At 45.5% G+C, this 25,538-nt stretch overlaps 1 protein-coding gene across 3 annotated transcripts in view; it reads right to left on the bottom strand.

Moving 5' to 3' along the window:
• TEX11 (testis expressed 11) overlaps positions 1–25,538 on the bottom strand; it is a 1,293,291-nt gene that overhangs the window by 405,913 nt on the left and 861,840 nt on the right. For all 3 annotated transcript variants that reach the window (XM_044057409.1, XM_044057411.1, XM_044057410.1), the window contains one exon: positions 7,241–7,349. In XM_044057409.1, the coding sequence (XP_043913344.1) occupies positions 7,241–7,349 (109 nt within the window). The remainder of the gene's footprint in view (positions 1–7,240; positions 7,350–25,538) is intronic.

The raw sequence follows: 25,538 nt of genomic DNA, 5'->3' as shown, positions 1-25,538 counted from the left end.
AATGGGTGGAGGCAGACAAGGAAGCTAGGGGCTGGCTAGGATGCCCTGCAAGACTGCAGACACAAACCCTGCACTGGAATTGGATAAGAGAGGCAGGTGGTAATGCTTGGTGAAAGTGTGAACAGATGTCCAGGTGGCAGCCTCCAGGATGTCCCTGGTGGAGACTCCTCTGAGGAAAGCTGCAGAGGTAGAGGCTGCTCTGGTGGAGTATGTCCTGACCCCCTTGGGGGGAGCCTTACCATGCTGTTTGTAGCAGAAATGGATGCACTGTGCTATCCATTTGGAAATGGTTTGCTTGGAGATGGCTTTGCCATCTGCCCCTGTAGCAAAGCTAACCAGCAATTTATCAGACTTTTTGAAGGATTTAGTCCTGTGCAGATAGTATCTGAGCTGTCTGTGCACATCTAGAGAGTGAAGAATCCTTTCCCCCTTGTTCTGGGGATTACGAAAGAAGGTGGGCAAATGAATGGATTGGTTGAGAGCCACACTGGACACCAACTTGGGCATGAAGGATGGGTTAGTTCTGAGGGATACCCAGTCTGCATGGAAGATGATGAAGGGTTCCCACAGCCTTGAGTGCTTGCAGCTCAGAGACTTTTCTGGCTGAAGTGATGGCCAGAAGGAAGGCTGTCTTCCAGGAGATAAATTTTAGCTCTGCAGAAGAAGCTGATTCGAAAGGAGGCATGGTGAGCTTTTCAAAGACAAACTAAGGTCCCATGCTAGTGTAGGTGCCTTCTGGGGGTGGCCTCAAATTGCTAGCCCCTCTGAGTAACTGTTTGATCAAAGAGTGTGAGAAAAGTGGCTGCTCAGTGGGAAAGTGAGTAGAAATAGCAGAGGCATGAATTTGTATAGAGGAGAAAGAGAGACCACTGTGTAGTAGGTCAGCTAAGTAATCCAAGATGAGAGGGATGGAGGGCTGTGCCGTATTGGCCCCCTTAGCCTGGATCCAGGTGCAGAACCCTTTCCATTTATCTGCATAATACTTTCTGGTGCTAGGGCATGTGGCCTCTCTGATAAACATCCAGAACCTGTTTACTGAGGATGGCAGATTGGTTCGGGGTTAGGGAATAAGCCAAGTTGCCAAACTGAGTGCCTGCAATTGGGGATGCATGAATTCCCCTTCCCTCTGGGTTAGTAGGTTTGGAATCTGAGGAAGATGCCATGGAGGCAGCGGGGACAGACTGCACAGCAAGGGGTACCAGTGCTGTCATGGCCAGTCTGGAGCTATAAGAATGGTACTTGGTTTTTCCTCCCTTATTTTGAGCAGTACCTTGGGGATAACAGGAAGGGGAGGAAAGGCATAGACCGAGAGATTGACCCAGGGGAAGGACATAGCATCCACTTTCCAAGCCATGCAGTGATGCTCCCTGGTGCAGAAGTTGCTGAGCTGAGGGTTGTTGTGGGAGGCAAAGAGGTCGACCTTCGGGGTTCCCCATTTCTGAGTTATTAGGGTGAAAGTACTTCTGCTGAGCTGCCACTTGTGTGGATCCAGAAGGTTTCTGCTTAATTGGTCTGCCAGAGAGTTGAGAGCGCCTGGTAGGTATTGTGCTAACAGGTATAGTTGCATGGAAGAGGCTGTGAGCCAAAGGGTCATGGCCGGCCTGCATAGAGGGTAGGAGTGAGTCTGTCCCTGCTTGTTGATGTACCATATCACAGTGGTGGTGTCTGTTTTGATCAGGAGAACCCCTGGAGAGAGATGGGGTTTGAAAGTTATCAAGGCGTGCTGCGCAGCCATCATCTCTTTTAGACTGATGTGCAGGGGGATTTGCTGTGGGATCCATTGGCTCTGTATGCACCTGCCGTCCAGGTGTGCACCCCAAGCATAGTGGGATGCATCTGTGGTTAGGGTCTGGGTGGCGGGGTGTGGGGAGAAGGGCAGTCCTTTGTTGTGGGAGCATGCTGTTGCCTACCAAAAAAAATATTTTCTGAGGCAAGAAATTATAGGTAGAAGAGTTTCCAGGTCTTGAGAGTGTTGACACCAAAGGCTCTTTAGATACCACTGAAGTTTCCTCATATGCAGTCTGGCATATGGAATGAGGAGAATGCAAGATGCCATGAACCCCAGAGCTTGCAGGATTTTGCCTGCAGAAAGCTGGGGCCTGGTGGCCAGTTGAGAGAAGTAGGCTGACAGGAAAATGTGTTTCTCTGTTGTAAGGTATGCCATCTGGGATGCTGTGTCCAGACTTGCTCCCAGGAAGATTATCCTTTGGGTGGGCACCTGTTTTGATTTCTTTTCATTGATTGTGTACCCTAGGGAGGTTAGTAGGTTCTTTACAAAGGCCAGGTGCTTGAGCAGCTTTTCCTGGCTGTCTGCCTGAATTAGGCACTCATCTAAGTAGGGATAAATTTGAATATTTCTTTGTCTGCAAAAGGCAATGGCTGGAGCCAGGCATTTTGTGAAAACTCTGGGAGCAGTGGATAAGCCAAAGGGAAGCGTAGAGAACTGAAAGTGTTGAGATCCTTCGCTGAAGCTGAGATATTTTCTCCATGATTCGCTGATAGGAATGTGGAGGTAGACCTCTTTTAGATCCAGGGTGGCTAGCCAGGCATCCTTGGAGAGCATGGGTAGCAGCTGCTGGAGGGTGAGCATTTTGAATTTTGGGATCATCAAGAAGGTGTTTAGAATAGATAGATCGAGGATGGGGCACCAGGTGCCCTCTTTTCTGGGCACCAGAAAATGTCTGGAGTAGAAGCCTTGGCCTATCTGTTCTACAGGAACATTCTCTACTGCCCTCAAAGAGAACAGGGAATGGATTTGCTTTTGAGCCTCTGCCCACTGACTTGGTGGTAGATCTGGGAACCCTTTTGGGGTTGGAAGGGTGTGGAAGGAGAATTTGTATCCCTGAGACACAATGTTCAGAACCCATTGGTCCTTGGTAATGGTGGCCTAGGTGCTTGAGTGAAAGGAGAGTTTTCCTCCTACGGGTAAGTGACGGTGGGCAGAGGGGAGATCGAGAGGAGGTGAGTCATTGTGAGTTCTTACCATAAGGTGGTGGCTTAGAACTCTCTGGTTTGAAGTGGAGGTAGTCCACTGCTTAGATCTCTGCATTCCCTTAGGCTGCTGTCTGGGGGGGGTCTGCTTCCATGGGGCCTAGGCTGGGCCTGTTTACTCGGAGCAGGAAAGGACCAGTGCTTGGAGGGACAATGCCTGCTGAACCTAGGAGGCTGGACCTGTAAGAAATCTATAACTGTCTGCACAGATTTTGCTTTTTCTTCCATCTTTTTTAAGACCTCTTCTGCCTTAGTGCCAAATAAGTTACCTTTGTGCAAAAGGGCATCCAACAATTTAGATTTGACGTGGTCTGCCAGGTTTGTTCCTTAAGCCATGCATGTATTCCAATGACAGATTCAGTTACTGCTACCCTGCAAGAAGCTTCTAGGGCATCAAAACCACAGTGCAAAGTGTGTTTAGTTACTTGACTTGCAGAATGCATTAAGTCTTGTACATCTTAAGATTCTGCTCAAGCAGGAAAGGTAGACATTTTTTGTTTAAGGAGTTCCAAAGTATGTTGCCGATATTTAAGCATATGGAACTGACAATATAGTGCCCTAATATCAAGAGTAGCTGAGGTGTATACTTTTTTACCCAATCTGTCCAATGCTTGGGAATCCCTGTCTGAGGGGGTGGAATTCTTAGCAGAGATTGCTTTAATCCCTTTAGGCCCTTGAGAAATGACCTCAGGGTCAGCTGTAGGATTTTTAAAAATATATTTGTGTGAGTCAGGGACTCTGTAGTACCTGTCTGGTTTTCTTGGAACAAGAGGTAGGGCATCAGGAGTCTAGCTGGATTCAAGGAAAATCATCCACCACATCCAGGACTGCGGGGATGGCCAAGGGTCTGTGTAGCAGAAGGTCTAGGAATTCCCTGAGTCTCTTTTTAGACTGAGGGTAGTCCTGACTCTCCGACTGGAAATGTTCCCTTAAAGTATGCAGGGTTTCCCCAAAGGAAAAATCCTCTGGGGGAGAGGCTGAAGGAATGGAGGCCTCTACATCAGAATCCTCATAAGTAGAGAGGGGCTGCAATGCCTTCATAGTCAGATACATCAGATTCATCTGACTCTTGTTCAGACAAAACTACTGGGGACAGATCTCTTTTCCTTTTTGAGAGGTTAACTTGGCTTCCCCCTGAGCAGCATGATAAGTTCTTCTGCCATTTTAAGCATTTGAGACTGAGGCAAGGTAACAGGTGCCTGAGAATGGGTAGTCGGTTTCTTGGGTGTGGTTCAAACCCTGGTCCTAAGGAACTCGTTTCTTTTTCGAAAGAACGGTAGTCACGAAAGAAGACCTCAGTTTGTGTTGAGATTCAGTGGTGCGAAGGACTTCCTCAGAAGCTGGTGCCTGCTCAGCGGCTCCGGACTCACCCAAGGTAGAGACGACCGCAAGATCCTTTGATGAAGAAGTGTTCTGCAGCAAACCGGACTCCAAAAGGGTCTCAGTAGAGGCTTGCAAATCAACTGAAGTGGGCATCAGGGGCTGCGAAAGCGACTCACTGAGTACCGGAGAACTGACAACTAAGCTTAACGGAAGCATCATCGGCAGGTTTGGGCCTGTGCGGTCTGTCTCTGTCTTTGAAGATCTGCTGTCGGATAGCTTACCAAAGCCATATCGGAATTTGAGGACTGCAAATGAAAATATCTGGCTACAATAGTTCTGGTGTTAAAGCACAGAAGTGACAATGGGGGACGTTGTGGTCTGGGCCTAGACATGTGACGCAGTAAGAGTGGAAGTCTCGGTGTGGTATTTGCTTTCCACAGGTGAAATAATTATTAACTTTTTCTGACATTGGTTAGTGCAAGAAAAAAGGATCCCCAACAGGGTACTTAGCTTTAGAAGACTTCAACTTCAATTCGGAAATGAAAACTCAGATAGCGGCCAACCAGCACTCGTACGAACTGCTTCTGCTTTGGGCTCCATGGCAAGAAAGACTAATGTAATGGCGTCGGCTGCCTTTATACCACTGGCGACCTGACGTCAGTCCTCAAGCAACAGCAACCGACGCAGAAATACTAAGTCTCTGGTATTCGGGCTGGCCGAGGGCTACCCTGGCAGGGATAACCCAAATGTGATGACTGCAACAGTGAAACACGAAGAACATCCATAAACGGCTAACAAAAGCTATGTTATGCAATGCACCACAAACTACTGCAAACCCCTATGAAAGGGAAGAGCAAGGAAATATAGCCATTTGTCAGAAAATAAAGGTTAGAAAAATTACTTAATTTTACTAAAAGAAGTACCAAAATCGCTGGGCCCTGGGATCACATCTGATTTGCATAAGTGAAAAACAAGATTTAGGGAACTGTGACAGTCGAGGGGAATTATGGGTAGAGGGAAGGATCCTGAGCCTTGGATCCAATATTCAAGAAACACCAACACCAGGTAGAGCTGATAAAAATCCTTTTACTTCAAGATCTGGTACCTTGGCTACTTGCCTTCAACGGATACATTATTCAAAATACAACTGCCTTAAATACATTTCAAAAAAACATCAATCATTCAATTACACTTAACTGACAGTAATTAAAGCCATAATATGTTATTTAAACCCATAATATATTATTTAAACCTGAACATTATTTACCATATTGTTTAATAAAACTTATATTAACAATGTTCAACTCTTAATAACATATTATTTAATAAAGATCAAATTATTCATAAATAAATTACTAAGCAAGCCATCAACATTCACATTTCATTATATTCTATCAAACTTTTTTTCTTTTCCAAATACATAAACAAATTTCATTAACAAAGTTCATAGATAATAATACATAAACAGAATAACATAAGCAAAAATAACAAGATTAAATTCAAAAACAGAAACTATGAAACAAAACCAATGCAACATCATCATGCAATAAATAAATCATCCAACATTGTGCAACATCCTAGTACACTAAATTCACTTCCAAATTACGACCCCTCGGTGAAAGTGTCCTATAATTCAAAATTAACTTGCTCTCTAATTCTAATAATTTCCTAACTACATCACCACCCCTCTGGAGTACAGGCTGGGCCAGGACCAAAAAGAAAAAACCTGAAATGTTGCCATTATGCACTGTCAAGAAATGTTCAGCCACAGGACTTTTCAGTTTTCCATTATGGATATCCCCAAGATGCTCTAAAATCCTGATTTTTACGGCTCTTTTGGACTGTCCAACATACCATTTGGTATCAACACAGTCACAACCAATAACAAACTACTGCACATGAGTGACAGCTAAACTTTCCCTTATATACAAATTTTCTATCATTCAACTGTCCTTCAATCATATTCATAACATGGACACACACTTTGCAATGGCCACAACGAAACATACCGCATGCATCCTATTTGATTTCACCCTGGGCCATGTTCAGCAGCTCCTTCAAATTAGCATAACGTCCATAAGAGAACCTGACATATCCAAGAAAAAACCTTCCCACATGGGCATCCCCACTGATTATATGCCATGATTCCACTATCATTCTCCTCATCGTTTCAGAGAAATCAGAATATTTAGAAACAAAATAAATTATTATCTATGAACTTTGTTAATGAAATTTGTTTATGTAATTGGAAAAGAAAAAAAGTTTGATAGAATATAATGAAATGTGAATGTTGACGGCTTGCTTAGTAATTTATTTATGAATAATTTGAACTTTATTAAATAATATGTTATTAAGAGTTGAAAACTGTTAATATAAGTTTTATTAAACAATATGGTGAATAATGTTCAGGTTTAAATAACATATTATGGCTTTAATTACTGTCAATTAGGTGTAATTGAATGATTGATGTTTTTTTGTAATGTATTTAAGGCAGCTGTATTTTGAATAATGTATCCGTTGAAGGCAAGTAGCAGAGGTACCAGATCTTGAAGTAAAAGGATTTCTTTCAGCTCTACCTGGTGTTGGTGTTTCGAGAATACTGTCCGATTTTTATCAGCTAGATTCTTTGTGTTTATATGATGCCCATGGATCCAATAGTCTGAAAGTTACCGGGTTTGGATCCACTCAGATTTGATATACCCAACAGTTGAAGCAGATAGAAAAGACAGCATTGGATCTGCACAATCACACCGTTTATGTACTTTTTTTTACAGCTAGAGTTATTTACAGTTATTTATAAAGGATTATCAAACTACAAAAATGCTCCAGGTTTTAAAAGTATTCTCATTACTGTCTATCTTATAAAATGCATTTGAATCGCACCATTTATTCTGTCTCTGCATAATCATTTAACCATCTCACTTACCTACATTTTACACCATCAATCAGAGAACACTTCCTATGAAGCAACCATGCATTTTTAAGTGCTTTCTTGCAGACAGAGGGGAAATGAGCAGGAGGTTCCATAGCTAAAGCTGAAAAAAAAAACTTACTAATTGGCAAAGCAATACAATGAACATGTATATCATTTGCAAATAACAGGAAAATAAGACTTTTCATCAGAAATGTGTCATAATTTACAAGAAACAGGCCAATACACTCAATCACTGGAAGATTCTCAGCAATATATTCATTCCTGTAGCTAACTTGGGAAGGAAAGGGGGAAGTCAGGACTTACACTGGCAAGTCAGTGTATGCAATTTGTAATCTATACGAGGCAAGTACACTCAGCAATCCTACAAATCCCTCCCACTATTAGGTAGCACTGTATCAGAAAGCTTTCATCAATAGTATGAACACAGGAATATTTGCTTGTAAGGTTAGTACCATGTCACTCACTGTAAGTCTGCCCAAAAAAGCAGATATACTTCATCTTCATTGTATCCCACCTCATTGACAACCGAGGCTTGTCAACTACTCCATTAAAGCTACTGCAACAGTTGTTACAGTGTTTTGTTTCCCATTTTGAATTAACATCCAAATTTATGTTTTCCAGCTGTGCCTGGGGATGCATAAATGTCACAAAGACCAAATGTTATCAAATTTGGTCTTTGTGACATTTATGCAACCTCAGGCACAGCTGGAAAAATACTCACCATAACTATGCATCTGTGTTGTCTATTTTCATTCTTCCTTAACAAACGCAGTTGGAGCTGATCTTCGCATCTGACTGAGCCAATTTCTCTAGATGCTAGGATCTGACTTCTCAAGCTCATCCCTCACTCACAATGCCCCTGACCAACTGTGTCACCTTGGATCGAGTTTGTGCTATTATACAATATCACAACAAGGTATCCCAAAATAGCTATGAGAGAAAAGTGATAGCTGAAAGATCAGGAGCTCAAACAAGAACCATGGTTCCTATCCGTTAGGTCTCTCCCAAAGACATAGATGGGGGAAGATGGTAGGGAAGTTATGAAAGAATGAAAATGGACAACACAGATGCACAGCTATGATAAGTACACAACTTCTATATCTGATGTTGTCATTTTCACTTATTCCTCAATGAATGGGACAGAGTCCCCAGCTATGGTAAACCTGGGTGGTCCTCACAGAAGGATATTCTGGAGAACCATAGAACTGAATGCAGCTCTGTTTCATGACAGGATGTCCAATTTGTAATGAGGAATAAAAATATTAGACCATGTGTCAGTTACACAAATGTCATTAATGAAGACCCTAGCCCAAAAAGCAGGTGATGTAGCTATTGACCTAGTTGAATGTGCTGTTGGTTGCCTTGGTAAGGTTAGACCTCTCAAGGAATAAACATAGGAAATACAATCTATCCTTTTGGCTAGTGTAGTTTTTGAGACTGGTTTTCCCCATCTTATTACTAGAATAGGAGACAAACAATTGATCAGTTTTCTTAAACTCCTTAGTCCTGTGAAGGTAAAAACGAAGTTGCCTATGTATATCTAAAAGATGAAGAGTATAATTGTTCTCTATTGACAAAGTTGGGAAAGAAAATGGTAAATTGATTACTTGATTGATGTTTGTTTTCAGAGGCAACTTTTTGTAGAAAAGAAGGATCAGTGCACAAAGTAATTCTATCGTTGTGAAAAATCAAATACGGTGGTTTTGAAGTAAGTGCTTGGAGTTCAGATACTCTTCTTGCTGAAGTTACGGCCACCAGAAAGGTCATTTTCCAAGACAGAAACTTAAGGTCTACTTTAGCTGAAGGTTCAAAAGGTGGATGCACCAAAGTCTGTAATACCAAAGTCAGGTCCCAAGATGGAGTGGGGTCCCTAATTGGAGGTCTAAGTAAAAATGTACCTTTAAGAAAGACCTTACATAACTTAGATTAAGCTAAAGGAGAAGGATCACCTCCAATGTGGTAGGTAAAGATGGCTGCTAACTGAACTTTAATGGTGGAGAAACTTACCCCGCTTTGAAAGATCAAGGCAAGGAAATCTAAAACTGCTGGAACTGGAACAGTGAAAGGATCCAAATCTCTCTGATGAGCCCAAAAGGAGAACCTCTTCCATTTACTCTTATACATCTTGCTAGTTGATGGTCTGTGGGACAAAAACAGAATTTGGAGAACTGTGGAGGAAAGCCTGGAATGTCTAGCCATCAATAGAACTGGAGAAACCATGCGGTCAACTTGAGGCCTGCAACATCCAGATGAACCATCCCTGAAGGGTGTGATAGGGGGTCTTGACACTGATACAGTGTTCAAGGAAGACATACTAAGTGAGACCACAGGAAGGGAAATTAGAAGATGTAATGGGATCCTATCTCGCCTACATTCATAACTGATGGGCTCGGAGCCGATCCATCGGCTCCGACTCGGCCAACTAATACACTAGCACGAAGTCTCTCATTGGCTGGGCTACTACCTATCCCAGGATGCACTACACCTGCTTCCCCAGATCTCATTTGCCGCTTTACAAGCTGGACGTGGTCTCGACTTGGCTGGAGCTAAGTGGTCCTTTTTTTTACCTTTACTGGTCTTTGACCTTGGGTTTTTTCTATATTAATAAAACAGCTGTTTTTACAGCTATTCTTTGTCAATTTGTTATATCTCAGTTGCGTGTGTGAAGTGATTTCTGGTACTTTATTTTTGCAGTCGGGCAAGGCCCATTTAAGTTAGAGGGCCTTTGCCCTACCTTTGAGTGCTTTTTTAAGTGGTGTTATTGTTGTTAATTGTTAATTGTTATTTCTTTCGGACTAAGCCCGTTTAAATTAGAGGGTTTTGGGCCGCTTAACTTGTTTTGTTCTGTGTCTGTTCACTGTGTCTTGTCTGAGGTAATAATTCCTCTCAGTACTCGTGCCTTGTGTCTTGCGCTCTTCAGTTGGCGCAAACCTTGTTAATATATTTTTATTGCTTGTACGAGGGCCTGTATTATGTCAAAAGAGCAGAAGTCAGGCTTTAAGAAATGCACTCGGTGCAATTACAAAATGTCCATTACAGACAGCCATTCAATTTGCGTTTATTGTTTGGGGCCGAAACATCTACAGGAGACATGTAGTGTCTGTCATGCTTTCTCCTCTAGGGTTCTTCAAGAATGCAAAAACAAGCTGATACTGAAGGGGCTTATTAAACCCTCCTTTGAGGAAGCCTTAGATCCTCCTGTTGCTTCCAAAAAGAAAAGATCGTCGGCTCCGGCAAGTCCGTCGGAACCGACTACTAAAAAGCAAAAATTGACTTCTTCTTCCTCGGCTCCACTGACTTCGGGGCAGAGGGTCGAAGGGTCTGCCTCGATACCTCTTTCCTCGGCTCCATTAGTTTCGGAGCCGCAGGTTGGAGTATCGAGAGGTGAATCACCTCCATCGGTTCCAATGGCTTCGGAGCCGGTGGAGGTGTGCAGCTCAGACTCTTCCCCCTTGGCTCCGAAGAAAGCTCCTTCGGCGCCGATTGTGGTCCATGGTGTGGTGGAACCGGCGCCGATAGTGTTGGAGCCTTTTCGGAGCCGGTCCCCTACTCTGTCGGAGCCGAGAGGAAAGTCTTCTCGTCGGTCTACCTCCTCTAAATCTTTGAGACTGTCTGATCAGGATCTGGATAGGATGATACAGAGGCTTTTCCAGTCTCCAGTTTTTGCTAAAATGGTCTCTGCTCCAGCCCAGTTGGCTTCGGAGCCGATCCCCCCTCCAACACATTCGATTCCTCCTCCAACCTCCTCGGAGCCGTTGGAGTCGGTGGTGGTGGAGCAAAGCGGAGCCATACGGTCGGAGCCGAGACCCCTTCGAGGTCTGTTGGTTCCGACTGTGCTTCCTACCCTGTCCTCCGGTTCAGGGTTTGGTACTGCGACTTCTTCAGCCGGGCTCGAGGGGAACACTTTGGGATTGGGTGCTTCGGTGCCTAGTCTTCCCCTCGGAGCATCGGCTGCTGGAATTCCCAGTGCCATCGTGGCCTCTAGACCAGTGACCTCCATGGAGTCTGGAGGTCCGGCCTTTGAGGCCATGAGGAGAGCGCTGGCCATGCCTTTGCCGGTTCAGCAGGCTTCTACCTCACCGTCCCTAGACTTGGAGACTGGTGCTTCTGTTTTGTTGCAGTCCCCTGGCAGCGGGGCCCCAGGGCCTGAGGATACCCCCATCGGGGGTTCCCTTCTTCCGGGAGGTCCGTCCAAAACTGCTTCGGACGAACCCCCACGGAAGAAATTGTGCAAGAGGAAGCACGTAGACTCCCAAGATGAGTCTGTTACATCGGATACTGACCTCGATGACGCAGAAGGGTCCCCCAAATCATCTTCGGATGATATCTCTTTCTCAGATATCTTGGAGATTCTGAGACAGAGAGGTGATTGGCAGGCCAAAAGCCCTTCAGCTGAGGAGTCAGTCTTCCTCAAGGCCTTTGGGGCCCAGCCTTCTGCCTCCTGGGTGTCTCCGCCCTTCGATGAACTCCTTGATTTGGTTTCTCGAAGGGCGTGGGAACACCCTGATTCTGTGGAACCGGTGCCTGCGAGACCCAATAAGTTTCTGTCAGCCCCCCCCCCCCCAGAAGGAATTTCTGATGAAGGGTGTGCCGGTAGATGCTATGGTGGTGGCTTCTGCCACACAGCAGGACGTGGCAGAGGCTTCAACGTCTGTCCATCCTCCTAATAAGGATTCCAGGAGCATGGATAGGTACGGGAAGCGTACCCTGTCTTCAGTGGCTTTTACCCTACGGTCACTGAATTATTTATGTCATTTTACTAGGCTCCAAAGGGACCTCCTTAAAGAGCTAAATGACTCCCTCACTGGTAATCTACCTGAGGCGCTGGCCCCGACTGTTGGCGCCCAGATGACTACCCTGTTATCCATCATTAACTCGTCCATGAGGCTCATTTTGTATGCGGCCGAAGGGGCGAGTAGAGCAGCGGGAACAGGCGTTGCCCTCAGGAGACACGCCTGGTTACGCTTGTGTTCATTCGCGGAGGCCTTCAAGTCTTCCTTCACCGACGCCCCCTTTGATGGGTCATCTTTGTTTGGACCCAAGGTGAAGGACACACTAACTCGGTGCGAGCAAGAGGGCAAGACTCTGACTGCCGTTGGGGCCCGTTTTTCCGCTCCTTCTAGGCCTTACCCCAAGGCTCAGAGAGGAGGGAAAATGTGGTTCAGAAAATCTCAGAAGTCCTTCCCTACTCCACCCAGTGATTCCCCCTCCAGAGGCAGGGGGGGGGGGATTCTGGAAGACGCCGCCCCAGAGGTGGCAGAGGCCCCCGTAACTCTGGAGACCGCGACTCCTTTCGTGGTTCTTCATACAACCAGCGTCCCTGAGTTGTTGCCCGACTGTGCAACTCCGGAGCCAGTCGGGGGTCGTTTTGCGGCGCACCCACAAGCTTGGAAATCCATAACAAGCGATCAGTGGGTGCTTCGCATTATTACCGGAGGATATATCATCCCCTTCAACAAACCCCCCCCTTTCCTTAAGGGAAATCCCGGACGTACCACCCAGTCAGCGGGATCAGGCAGCAATAGAGGTTTCAAAGCTGCTAGAAAAAGGAGCTATCCAGCCTGTCCCCACCGACCAGATCGGATCAGGAATTTACTCGAGATTATTTTTGGTACCAAAAAAGACAGGGGACTTCAGGCCCATTTTGGACCTCAGTTCATTGAATCGTTTTGTGCAAAAGTCCAAATTCCGAATGGTCACCCTTCAATCTATTCTTCCTTTGCTGGAGAAAGATGCATGGATGTGCTCCATAGATCTCCAGGACGCTTACTATCACATTCCGATAACTCAAGAGTCCAGGAGACACTTACGCTTCCGCCTTGGAGTCAGTCATTTCCAATTCCGAGCACTGCCCTTTGGTCTCACCACAGCCCCCAGGGTGTTCACCAAGTGTCTGGCAGTGGTGACTGCTCACCTGAGGAGTCTGGGATTCCAAGTGTTTCCATACCTAGACGACTGGCTCCTTACTGCCACCTCCGAGCATCTACTATTCCTGGCGCTCAACGCCACGTTCACCTTGGGCCGTTTCTTGGGGATTACGTTCAATTGGCAAAAATTTGTACTACAGCCATCTCAGCATATTACTTTTATAGGCGCAGACTTAGACACAAAAAGAATGCGTGCCTTTTTACCGGCAGCAAGAATTCAGGTTCTACAAAATCAAGTCAAATCCTGTCTTCCCCTATTAAGAGCCCCGGCCCATCGGATTCTACAACTGTTGGGTTTGATGGCGTCAACCATACTCTTAGTCCCCTTAGCCAGACTTCACATGCGAATATTACAATGGCTTCTGTCGGTTCAATGGTCCTATCAGGAACTTCCCTTGAACCATCTAGTCATGATCACGGAGAGTTGCCATCGGGATCTACATTGGTGGCTTCTCCAATCCAATCTCGACCAAGGGCGACCCTTTATTCCTCAACGTCCCGTTGCCACTGTGAATACGGACGCCTCCCAGGTAGGGGGGGGGGCATTACCTGGACAGGTCGGTCCAAGGCACATGGCAAATCCAGGAAACGCATTTGCATATCAATATCCTGGAGATGAGAGCGGTACTCTTGGTACTTCAAGCTCTCCATCATGCTCTTCCGCAAGGTCCGATTGCTATCCTATCCGACAACATGTCGGTGGTTTGGTATATAAACAAGCAAGGTGGAACCAGGTCTTATCCACTGTGCAGAGAAGCCATGAGACTTTGGCACTGGGCGGTAGCTACCAACCGCTTTCTAATGGCAACGCACATACCGGGGAAATCCAATGTGATTGCGGACAGATTAAGCAGAACCATTCTTTTACCCCACGAGTGGTCCCTCAACCAGAGAGTAGCTGCGAAAATCTTCGACAAATGGGGTCTACCTTGCTGCGATCTGTTTGCCAGCCCTCACAATGCGAAATGCAGAGAGTTCTTCACGCCGTTCCCCTCCCAGGGACAGATTCCCAGGGACGCTCTGACCCACATTTGGCCCCCCGGTCTTCTTTACGCCTTCCCTCTGTTTCCCCTCCTACCGAGGGTAATACAGAAGGCCATTTACCTGGAGAGCGAGATGATTTTGATTGCCCCGCACTGGCCTCGTCAAGTTTGGTTCCCTTTCCTACAGAGGCATGCGGTAGAGGGTCCATGGTTTCTGGACCCGGTGCCAGACCTGTTGACTCATCAGTCAGGACAGCTTCACCCGTCTCTCAGGTCTTTGAAGTTGGCGGCATGGTTACTCCACTTCCATCCTTAGTCCGAGACAATTCTCTTTCTCCGGACGTGATCCACATATTGTCTTCTTCTCATAAACCTTCCACTGTCAAACTTTATTCCAGCAAATGGAAAAGGTTCGCCTTCTGGGCTCAGGAACGGGGTATAGTCCCCCTTACTGCACCAGTATCGGAGGTACTGAATTTCCTGGCCTCCCTTTTTCAGTTGGGCTCTTCAGTTTCTACCATTAAGGTTCAGCTAGCGGCTATCTCTAATTTTCATGCTTCCTTTGAACCTTCATTGATGTCTCACAAACTTTGTAAGGCTTTCCTTAAAGGAGCATGGCTCCTTAGGCCTCCAATATCTCACCCTGTCCCCCCTTGGGATTTGAATATGGTTCTTGCTGCCCTAACTGCCCGTCCTTTCGAACCAGCTGCTACCTGCGATTTAAAATTTCTGTCCTGGAAAACGGCCTTTTTAGTGGCCATAACTTCCACCAGGCGGGTTTCAGAACTTCAAGCTCTTTGTTCTGATCCTCCCTATTTGATTTTTCACAAGCATAGAGTTTCCTTGAAATTAAACCCTCCTTTTTACCAAAGGTAGCCTCTTCCTTCTGTATTCAACAAACTATAGAGCTCCTGTGTTTTTCCCAGAGTTCTCTAATAACGCAGAATATATCTTGCATCAATTGGACGTCCATAGACAACTGCGTTTTTACTTGAATAGAACCGCTCACACGGGGAAATCAAATCAATTGTTTGTTTCCTTTGCAATGAACAAATTGGGTCAACCAGTAGCAAAAACCTCCATAGCTAAATGGATTAAAGATTGTATCATTTTTATTTATTCACAGGCTAACAAAGAGCTTTCCTTTCCAGTCAAGGCTCATTCTACCAGGGCAATAGCTACTTCTGTAGCTTTTCACTCCAAATTATCTATAGATGATATTTGTGCTGCGGCAACCTGGACTTCTCCGCACACTTTCATTTCTCATTACAAATTGGATGTGGTTTCTCGAGGCAGGGCTTCCTTTGGTTCCACAGTTCTCAGGAGTGTTTTCCAATGAGCCACCCAGGATTTAGGTGCTAGGGACGCTGTCCCGTCAGTTATGAATGTAGGCGAGATAGGATCCCATTACATCTTTTAGTTATGTACTTACCATAACTTCGGATGTATGGGATCCATCTCGCCTACATTCATAAGTACCCACCCTCCTTCCCCCTTCCATTCGGATTTAGAGGAGCTGTAGTCCCATTTGGAAATCTTTTCTTGAAGAACTTTAGTTGGCTGTAGTGACTACTATTTTTTCTGTGTTTGCATGGATGTATGAAAGCGAACAAACAAGATCTGGGGAAGCAGGTGTAGTGCATCCTGGGATAGGTAGTAGCCCAGCCAATGAGAGACTTCGTGCTAGTGTATTAGTTGGCCGAGTCGGAGCCGATGGATCGGCTCCGAGCCCATCAGTTATGAATGTAGGCGAGATGGATCCCATACATCCGAAGTTATGGTAAGTACATAACTAAAAGTTATGTACCTACCATAACGTTCCATGTTAGTTGTCTTCTCTCGCCTTCTTTCTTGCTGGATGGGTTCGGAGCCGATCCTCGGCTCCGACTCGGTACTTGCTAAGCTCGAGAGCTAATTTTACCAGCTCGAGGCAACCCCATATCCCATGATGCAAGGCAGAGACTACCCAGATCTCGTTTGGTAGCTAAAGAAATAGTAATATTTTCTTCCAACTGAAGAGGAGGAAGAAAAATAACAATACTAAAATAACATCATAACCCTCTAGAAAGGATCAACCTAATCTAGTGACACTAGAAGTTGAACAGCTAGAAAAAGGGAATAACCTCTTAATAGAAGATGCATAATCTTCTCGGTCTGACCAGGCTAGGGGGATGGAGGGCGGGACGCAAGAAAGAAGGCGAGAGAAGACAACTAACATGGAACGTTATGGTAGGTACATAACTTCTAAATGTTAAGTTGTCAATCTCGCCTTCATTCTTGCTGGATGGGACCGCATCCCTAGCACCTCTATCCTGGGTGGCTCAATGGAACAGACTCTTGAGAACGGTGGAACCAAAATTCGCTCTGTCTCTGGAGGCCAAGTCTAATTTGTAATGTGAAACAAAGGTATGAGGAGAGGCCCATGTGGCTGCTGCACAAATAGTGTCTATTGGAAGTCTAGCTTGAAAAGCTGTAGATGTAGCTAGAGCTCTGGTAGAATGGGCTTTGGCTTAGAAATCAACTCTTTGCCTCTGAGCTGATAAATGTAAGTGATCACAGAAGACAGCCATCTAGATAAAGTTACCTTGGAAACTGGAAGGTCTTTCCTGTTCTCTGCATAGGATAGAAACAGTTGATCAGATTTCCTAAAAATTTTAGTTTTGTCCAGATAATATCTGAGCTGGCGGTGAACATCAAGACAATGTAACTTTTGTTCCGCTCTATCAGAATCATTTGGGAAAAACACTGGAAGATCAATGGATTGATTTAGATTCGTCTGCGATGCCACTTTTGGTAAGAAAGATGGATTAGTCCTTAGAGATACCCTATCTTTATGGAATATTAAATAGGGAAGACGAATGCAGAGAGCATGAAGCTCAGATACTCTCCTGGCAGAAGTAATGGCGACTAGAAAAAGTGTCTTCCAAGAAAGCAATTTCAAAGAACAGGCAGCTGCAGGTTCGAAAGGGGGAAGAATCAAGGATGTTAAAATTAAATTTAGATCCCACTGTGGTGGGGGGTCTCTAATCGGAGGTTTCAGTAAAAAGATACCTCGAAGGAATGCCTTGCAAAGTTTATGTGACATAATGTTGTGGTCCAAAAGGCCTATTTGAAAATTTGAAATGGCTGCCAGTTGAACTTTCACTGTGGAAGAAGAGGATCCTGAATGAAAAATCTCAGCTAGGAAGTCCAATACCGAATGAATTGGAGCAGTATAGGGGTCTATGTTCCTAGCTTTTGCCCAGAAAGAGAAACGTCACCATTTACTAGTGTAAATCTTTCTGGTAAAAGATTTTAGGGAAGCTACTATGATATCCCGGACATGATTAGAAATCATAGGAAGCCTGGCTAAGGATGGAAGTGGAGCAACCAAGCAGTAAGGTTGAGAGAAGGTATGGATTGGTGCAGTTGACCCGACTGGTGGGTCAGAAGATCTGGAACCGGGTCCAGATGCCATGGCTGTACCAAGAGATAATGATGTAGGAACGGAAACCATATCTGTCGAGGCCAATAAGGGGCAATGAGAATCAACTTGGCTCACAAAGCGGTTGCTTTCTGAATTAGCTGAGGTATCAGCGGAAAAGGGGGAAAAGCATAAAGAAGTCCTCGGGGCCAATCTTGGGTTAGAGCGTCTCTGGGGGGATGGCCTGGAAGGGGGAAGAGAGAGAAGAAGTCTGGGAATTTGCTGTTTTGAGGTGTAGCGAAAAGGTCGCAGCAAGGAAGGCCCCACTTCTGAAAAATCTCTTCCGTCACTGATTGTTTGAGAGACCACTCGTGAGGCATGAGAATAGCTCTGCTCAATCTGTCCGCTATGATGTTGGATTTCCCAGGGATGTGCATTGCTATCAGAAACCGGTGAGAAGAGATTGCCCATTGCCAAAGTATGAGAGCCTCTCGACACAGTGGATAGGACTTGGTTCCGCCCTGTTTGTTTATATACCACACTACGGACATATTGTCCGTTTGGATTGCAATAGTTCCCAGGGGAAGAGAGTCGTTGAGGGCTTGCAACGTTAAAAGCACCGCTCTCATCTCCAGGACATTTATGTGCAGATGGTACTCGGAAAATTGCCAAGTGCCATGGACCATTCTGCCCTGATAATGCTCCCCCCACCCGATCAGGGAGGCGTCCGATGTAACCGTGGCAACCAGGGCAAGATGAACAAAAGGTCTGCCTTGATGGACTTGAGGGGATGATATCCACCAAGTCAGATGCCTTTTGCAAGTTGGAGTTACTATGATCTCGTGACGCATGCGAAATTGTTGAAAAGACCATTGGGTGAATAGCATCCATTGTAGAAGACGCATGTAAAAGCGGGCAAGGGGAAGAAGTGTTATGGCGGCCGCCATAAAACCCAATACCTTCAGAGCAAATCTGGCCTGAATTTTGTTGCTGAGAAGAATCACCTGGACGTGTCTTTGAATGTCCAAGATCCTTTGGTCTGTTAACTTTGCTGAAAGTTGTACGGTGTCCAATCTTGCGCCTATAAAAGTAATAGATTGACAAGGCGACAAGGCAGATTTTTTGAAATTTATAGAAATTCCTAGCCCTCTGCAAATGTGAATGGTGTAATCTCTGGCTTGGAGAAGCTGATGCCTGGTGGTGGCAGTGAGGAGCCAGTCGTTTAGATATGGAAACACCTGGAATCCTTGACGTCTCAGGTGAGCCGTAACCACTGCCATACATTTGGTGAACACTCTGGGGGCTGTAGTGAGTCCAAAGGGCAGGGCTCTGAATTGGAAGTGACTGGTCCCCAGCCGAAAGCGGAGAAATCTTCTGGATCGTCTGTGAATTTTTATGTGATAGTACGCATCCTGAAGATCTATCGAGCACATCCAATTGTCCTTGCCCAGAAAGGGCAGAATGGACTGAAGCATGACCATCCGGAATCTTGATTTCTTTACAAACTTGTTTAGTTTGCTCAGATCTAATATTGGTCTCCAGTCCTCTCTCTTTTTTGGAACTAAAAAGAACCTTGAGTAGATTCCGGATCCTATTTGGTCCGCTGGGACTGGCTGGATGGCTCTTTTTACTAGCAGTTTTGATATTTCTAGTACTGCTAGTTCCCTTAGACCAGGTGGAACGTCTGGAAGGGTTCCCTTTTGTTGAATTGGGGTTTGAATAAAGGGAATTTTGTAACCCTCGGATATAATCGACTGTACCCATTTGTCTTGAGAAAGGGAAAGCCAGGCTATTGGGTACAGTGATAATTCCCCCCCCCGACTGCCTCCGAAGGCAGACAATCAGGCAACATCTCAGGGATGCTGGAAGGGTTTGTCAGAAAGAGGCTCTCTGCTACCCTGATTCTGCAGACCCCCTCTGCTCCTAGGGTGGCGTCTATTATTGTTACCCCCTCTGCCTCTGGGGGTAAACTGACTTCGTGCGTCAGGCGTGACTCCTTGAGATTTGCGGAACCACATTTTCCCCTCCCTTCTGTCCTTTGGGGTAAGGTCTTGAAGAGGTGGAGAAACGGACTCCTATGGCAGAAAGAGTCTTGCCATCTTGTTCGCATCTAGTCAAAGTGTCTTTCACTTGAGGTCCGAACAAGGTCGAACCATCAAAGGGGGAGTTTGTGAAGGACGCCTTGAAGGGGTCTGCAAAATTACAAAGCCGCATCCAGGACTGACGCCTTAAAGCCACTCCTGTGCCTGCGGCCCTACTCGCTCCATTGGCTGCATAAGAAATGAGCCGCATGGAGGAGTTAACAATGGAGTTAAGGATTCCTAGCTGTGAGCTAATCTTATCCTGAGACCCAGCAGCTGACGGATCCTGTAAAACTTCTCCCAACTCTTTAAGAACATCTCTTTGAAGGCGGGTGAAGTGGCATGAGTAGTTCAGTGATCTCATGGCAAAAGTCGCTGAAGAAAAAATCCGCTTGCCGTACTTGTCCATAGTCCTAGAATCCTTGTTAGGAGGATGAACAGGTACTGAAGGATCAGCTAGTTCCTTCTTGGTGGCAGCAGCCACCACCATGGCATCAACTGGGACACCCTTTGTTAAATATTGTCTATCTGGTGGGGCCGTAATGAATTTTGAAGGCCTCCTAGGGATAGGTTCCACCGAATCCGGAGCCATCCACGCCTTCCGAGCCACTACCTCCATAAGAGGGTTGAAAGGCGGAGACACCCAGGAGGTGGAGGGACGAGATCCAAACGCCTCCAGGTATACTGACTCGTCCTCGGAAGGATTAAGGGAGGGCCAGTTCCCCCTCTGCTTAAGGAGTTCAAGGATGTCTGAGAATGAGACATCCTCAGAGGAGGACCTTGGGGATCCCTCCGACTCATCCAGGTCAGTATCAGATGTAGTAGACTTAGGGGAGTCTAGATGTTTCTTCTTACATGTCCTCTTACGCGGGGGTTCACCTGACGGATCAGGAGAAGCCTCGGAAGAGGAAGATATTCCCAATGGGGAAACCTGGGGCGTTGGATCTCTGGGTCCGGGAGCAAGAGAGTGGGAAGAGATGTCAGCAGGCACTGTAGTGGGAGGAGCTGACGGAACTGTCTGTTGACTAAGCCCAGGGGCTAGTACACTCCTCATCACCTCGAAGGCTCCCCCGTCAGAGAGACCAGAAAGTTCCCGCTCCAAAGAGATATGAACCCCAGGCCTCACCGAGAGGGAAGGCTCTGAGGCAGATGTCGGGGCCGAGCTCACTGCCCGAAGCTCCGAGAGGGAGAACGGGGTCGGACAAGGGTCCGATGCCACTCACCCCCTCGGAGCCGATGAGAGAGACCAGACGCCCGGATCCCTCCAATGAAGGCCTCAAGGAGGAAATCGGAGCAGAGGACGACGGAGCCGAAAGGGGTGGTATCGGCTCCGAAGCTACAACGGTGACGGTTCTGAGGAGCTCCGGCTCTGAGCTCTGTAAGAGAGTCGAAGGAGGAATGTTTGGTGGATGTGAAATAGCTACCGTCTGTTGAGATGGGCTATGGAGTATTTGGGCCAATGCCTGAGACTTTAATAGTCTACTCACCACTCTCTCGAGGTCGTGATCAGACAGCCTGGACAACCGAGAAGAACGGCTCCGATGGCTCCGCTCCGAGAGCAGGGGTGATCTCGGAGCCGAACGTATCGACTCTAATGAAGGGGATCGAGATCTCTTTTTTGAGATCGATGGAGCCAACGGAGCCGAAGATACGTCGGCTCCAGCCGGAGCCGACACTGAATGTCTAGATTGGGCAGTATCGGCGCCGGATGGAGCCGATACTGAGACTGCTAAGGTGGAAGGATTGGCTCCGGCCGGAGCCGATCTCGACCCTGGTGAGGGTGAACCAGAAGCCGACGGCTTGGAACTCTCAGCCAAAGACTTAACAGGTTTCGAGGGCTTCCCTGGCGCCGACTTAGTCGGGGAGCTCTCGGGCTTTAATAAGCCCCTTAATATCAACTTATTTCTTCGCTCTTGCAGGACTCTTGGGCTGAAGGCATGACAGATAGCACAAGAGTCCTGCAGGTGCAAAGGTCCCAGGCAATAAACACAAGAAGTGTGACCGTCTGTCAGAGACATCTTCTGACAGCACGAGTCACACTTCTTGAAGCCTGAGACCTTAGTGTCTTTCGACATAACTGTGTCGAGGAAACACAATACACTAACACACACACAAAAACACCCAATCCAACAATTTAAAATAAACAGGGATAACACACAGTCATACACAAACAATCCCTGACAGGAAAAAATTTAGGGAGGGGAAGGCCTAAGGCCTAAGCTAGGGAAAGGGGATAAATAACTCGAAAAAAAGGGAACACTAACAGGAATAGGGTTAAAGTAAGCGTTAAGGTTAACAAAAAACAAATATATATAAATTTAAAGGGGGGTAGACGAAAGTCTCAAATCTAGTCACTTACCTGGAGCTGGTAAAAGAAGGCACCTCATTAGCGAAGCGGCAAACGAGATCTGGGTAGTCTCTGCCTTGCATCATGGGATATGGGGTTGCCTCAAGCTGGTAAAATTAGCTCTCGAGCTTAGCAAGTGCCGAGTCGGAGCCGAGGATCGGCTCCGAACCCATCCAGCAAGAATGAAGGCGAGATTGACAACTTAACATCCACACTTGCTGAGGCCAGAATTGGCAATGAGGATTACTCTGCTCCTCAACTGGAGTGCTTTCTGAAAAAACTTTGAGATTAGAAGCAGGGGAGTGTAAGCATAAAGGAGACCGGAGGGCCAAATATGGACTAAATCATCTTTCCGTGAAAGTCCCTGAGGGGAAATTAGGGTAAAGAACCTGCTGCATTTGTTGTTGAGAGGAGAGGTGAATAGACTGCAGCATGGTTGACCCCATCTGTGGAAGATCACATTTGCCACTGATTGGCTGAGAGACCACTTGTGAGGCCTGATATATCAGGATGGTCCTGTTGAGCTTGTCCTCTAAAATGTTGGATTTCCCTGGTATGTGCATTACTACAAGAAAGCAGTTGGAGATCACTCACTGCTAAACTCTCATTGCTTCTCAGCGGGGGAGGGGTAAGATCTGTTTCTTCCCTGTTTGTTGCTGTACCAGACAACTGATGTGTTGTCCATTTAAATAGCAATAGTTCATAGCAGACAAGAGATTGGAAGGGCCTGTAATGCTAAAAGCACTGCCCTCATCTCCAGGACATCTGTATGCAAATTGGTCTCTTCTGGGAACCACGTGCCTTGAAAGGTCTGTCCCACGTAATGCCCTACCCCGCTCCAACTGGGAGGCAGCCATGGTCAACATGACGTTCAGGGGAGGAAGAATAAATGGACACCCTTGACAAATTTCATCAGAGAGCATCCACCACAGCAGAGATTTTCTGAGATAATTTTATCAGATGTCATAAAAGGATGTAGATGAAAAGGCCATTGCACCGCAGAAGTCCACTGAAGAATTCTCATATGAAAACGAGCAGTGGGTACTCAAGTTATTGCAGCAACTTTCAATCCTAGGGCTTTGAGTACCATTTTTGCTGGGGGAGAAAGATTATAAAGAACCTGTCTGACATGCAATTTTAAGGTAAGAACTTTAACACCTTTACTGAATTATCACTTGTGACACAGGCACATTTACATTTGTACAAAAGTAATCAAACTGTATTAACAAATTAACATTAACAAACATCATACTTCACATATATTGCTATATGTCACACAACCTAATCAACGTTACATATATAATTCCTGTCCCTTTTTTAACCAAGAAACCTCTTATTAAATCATCACAACATAAGCACAGAAAACCCAAAAAATGTCAATGAAGACACAGTAGAAAAACGCAAATAACCAAAACGAAGGGCTCCAGCCACACGTTTACAGCTCAAGTAATTTACTGAGGAAATAAAAGCAGATGAGCACTTTCGTCTCAGCAAAGAGACATCATCAGATGAAAAAACAAGATTTGCATCACTTCCTTGAGTACCCCAACTAGTTTACAAAAATAATTTACATAAATGGTTACAAAATGTTAAAGGGACAGCCACTTTTTCACATGAACTAAAACAGATCATAAAATCCTCCACACGTTTATTAAAACCAATAACATATTTGAAACTGAATAATAAAAAATGTATGCAGTTTAAAAAAATACCCCAAATCTAGCCTAACTATACTATAATAGCTGCCCTCTCTTGCAGGATGGGTTTTACTGAAACATAATCATTCAGTCCAAGGGATGAGGTGGCCCTTAACCTCAATTGCCATATTAATTCCCTTTATAAAAGGGTCAACTTCCAGTTGCCACCTCTTTGATTCTTTTTAATTACTTCTAAGATGCCAAATTTAAATCCTGTATAATTGGAACACTCTAGGGAATGCTTGTAAAGGGCAGTAGTCTCTTTCTTAGTTCTGAGGACATAAAGATGTTCAAAAGTCCTCTCCATTTTTGCTATATGAAAACATGAACAACTTATACACTTAGCTCAACAGACTAGTCTTAGTCCAACAATTCCCCTTCCTAAAATAAATTCTACTTCCCAAACCATTTTCAAGTGTCAAACTCTCTGTCCTAACAATAAAAGCACAGTAGTTACACATACCATATGGTGAAGTTCTCTTTCCTGCTGCATCCCTGTTGGCTGCCTCTTTCTCCAATAACTCCTTCAGATTCCTACCGGTTCTGTATGAAAAGGTGGGTTTATCCCCCCCACAATGTCATGCAGTTCTTTGCAAACCTTAAAATACACCAGTTGGTTTGTAAAATCACTTTGTAAAGTGATTAAACTCCAAAACATAAGCCTTTTCAAACCTTTTGTTGGAATCTCTTCCAGCATCTCTGTCCAACCCTACACCCAAGAGGTGGGTACCTAGTACCCCAACCTTGAAGAACTTCCTCTAAAGTTGAGGTGACAAACTGAGTAGGATGTCCCCTGTTTAGAAACAACTCCTTCAACTTTTGGAATTCAACCTTCAAATCTTCTCCCACTGATGTCATTCTGGCTATCCGAATGGCCTGTCCTTTCACCAGATTTCTCTTTTGAAAAAGGGGGTGACAGCTGTTGTATTTCAAATAAATAGAAGTTATGTTCTTACCATAACGTTCCATGTTAGTTGTCTTCTTCTCGCCTTCTTTCTTGCTGGATGGGTTCGGAGCCGACCTCGGCTCCGACTCGGCCACTCTAAAAGCTCGAGAGTTGGTTCCACCGGCTCGAGGCTGCCCCTATATCCCACAATGCTAGGCATGAATTACCTCAGATCTCGTTTGTGAGCTAGGCCCAGCTAAAAATACAACCAGGAATACTGGAAAATTTTCACCTCTAAAAACAATGGGAAGAGAAAGGGTGACCTAAGCCTGACTCTAGGAAATATGCACAGCAGAGCATATACCTATCGCAAAGAGGTGGTAGAAAGAGAGGTCACAATCAAACTCCTCTAGATCTGTCCAGGCCAGGGGGAAGGAGGGTGGGACGCAAGAAAGAAGGCGAGAAGACAACTAACATGGAACGTTATGGTAAGAACATAACTTCTATATGTTAAGTTGTCTATCTCGCCTTCATTCTTGCTGGATGGGACTGCGTCCCTAGCACCTTGTCCCGGGTGGCCTAACGGAACAGACTCTTGAGAACAGTGGAACCAAAGTTAGCTCTATGCCTAGAAGCTAAATCCAACTTATAATGAGAAATGAAAGTGTGAGGAGTAGCCCAAGTAGCCGCTGCACAAATGGTGTCAATAGGCAGTCTGTCTTGGAAGGCTATAGAAGTAGCCAAAGCTCTGGTGGAATGGGCTTTAGGTTTGTTAGGCAGCTTTTGGTGTCTAATTTCATAAACAAGGGAAATCAGAGATGTTAGCCATCTAGATAATGATACCTTTGAAACTGAAAGTCCTTTTCTGCCTTCTGCATAGGAGACAAACAGCTGGTCAGATTTTCTGAATTGTTTGGTTCTATCCAAATAGTACCTTAACTGACGATGAACATCTAGCCAATGCA

Source organism: Protopterus annectens, chromosome 15.part0 (assembly GCF_019279795.1).
Source record: "Protopterus annectens isolate FY-2018-M chromosome 15.part0, PAN1.0, whole genome shotgun sequence".
Taxonomy (NCBI): domain Eukaryota; kingdom Metazoa; phylum Chordata; order Ceratodontiformes; family Protopteridae; genus Protopterus; species Protopterus annectens.
Note: the sequence above shows the minus strand (reverse complement) of the source record. Positions and strands in the feature narration are given on the sequence as shown.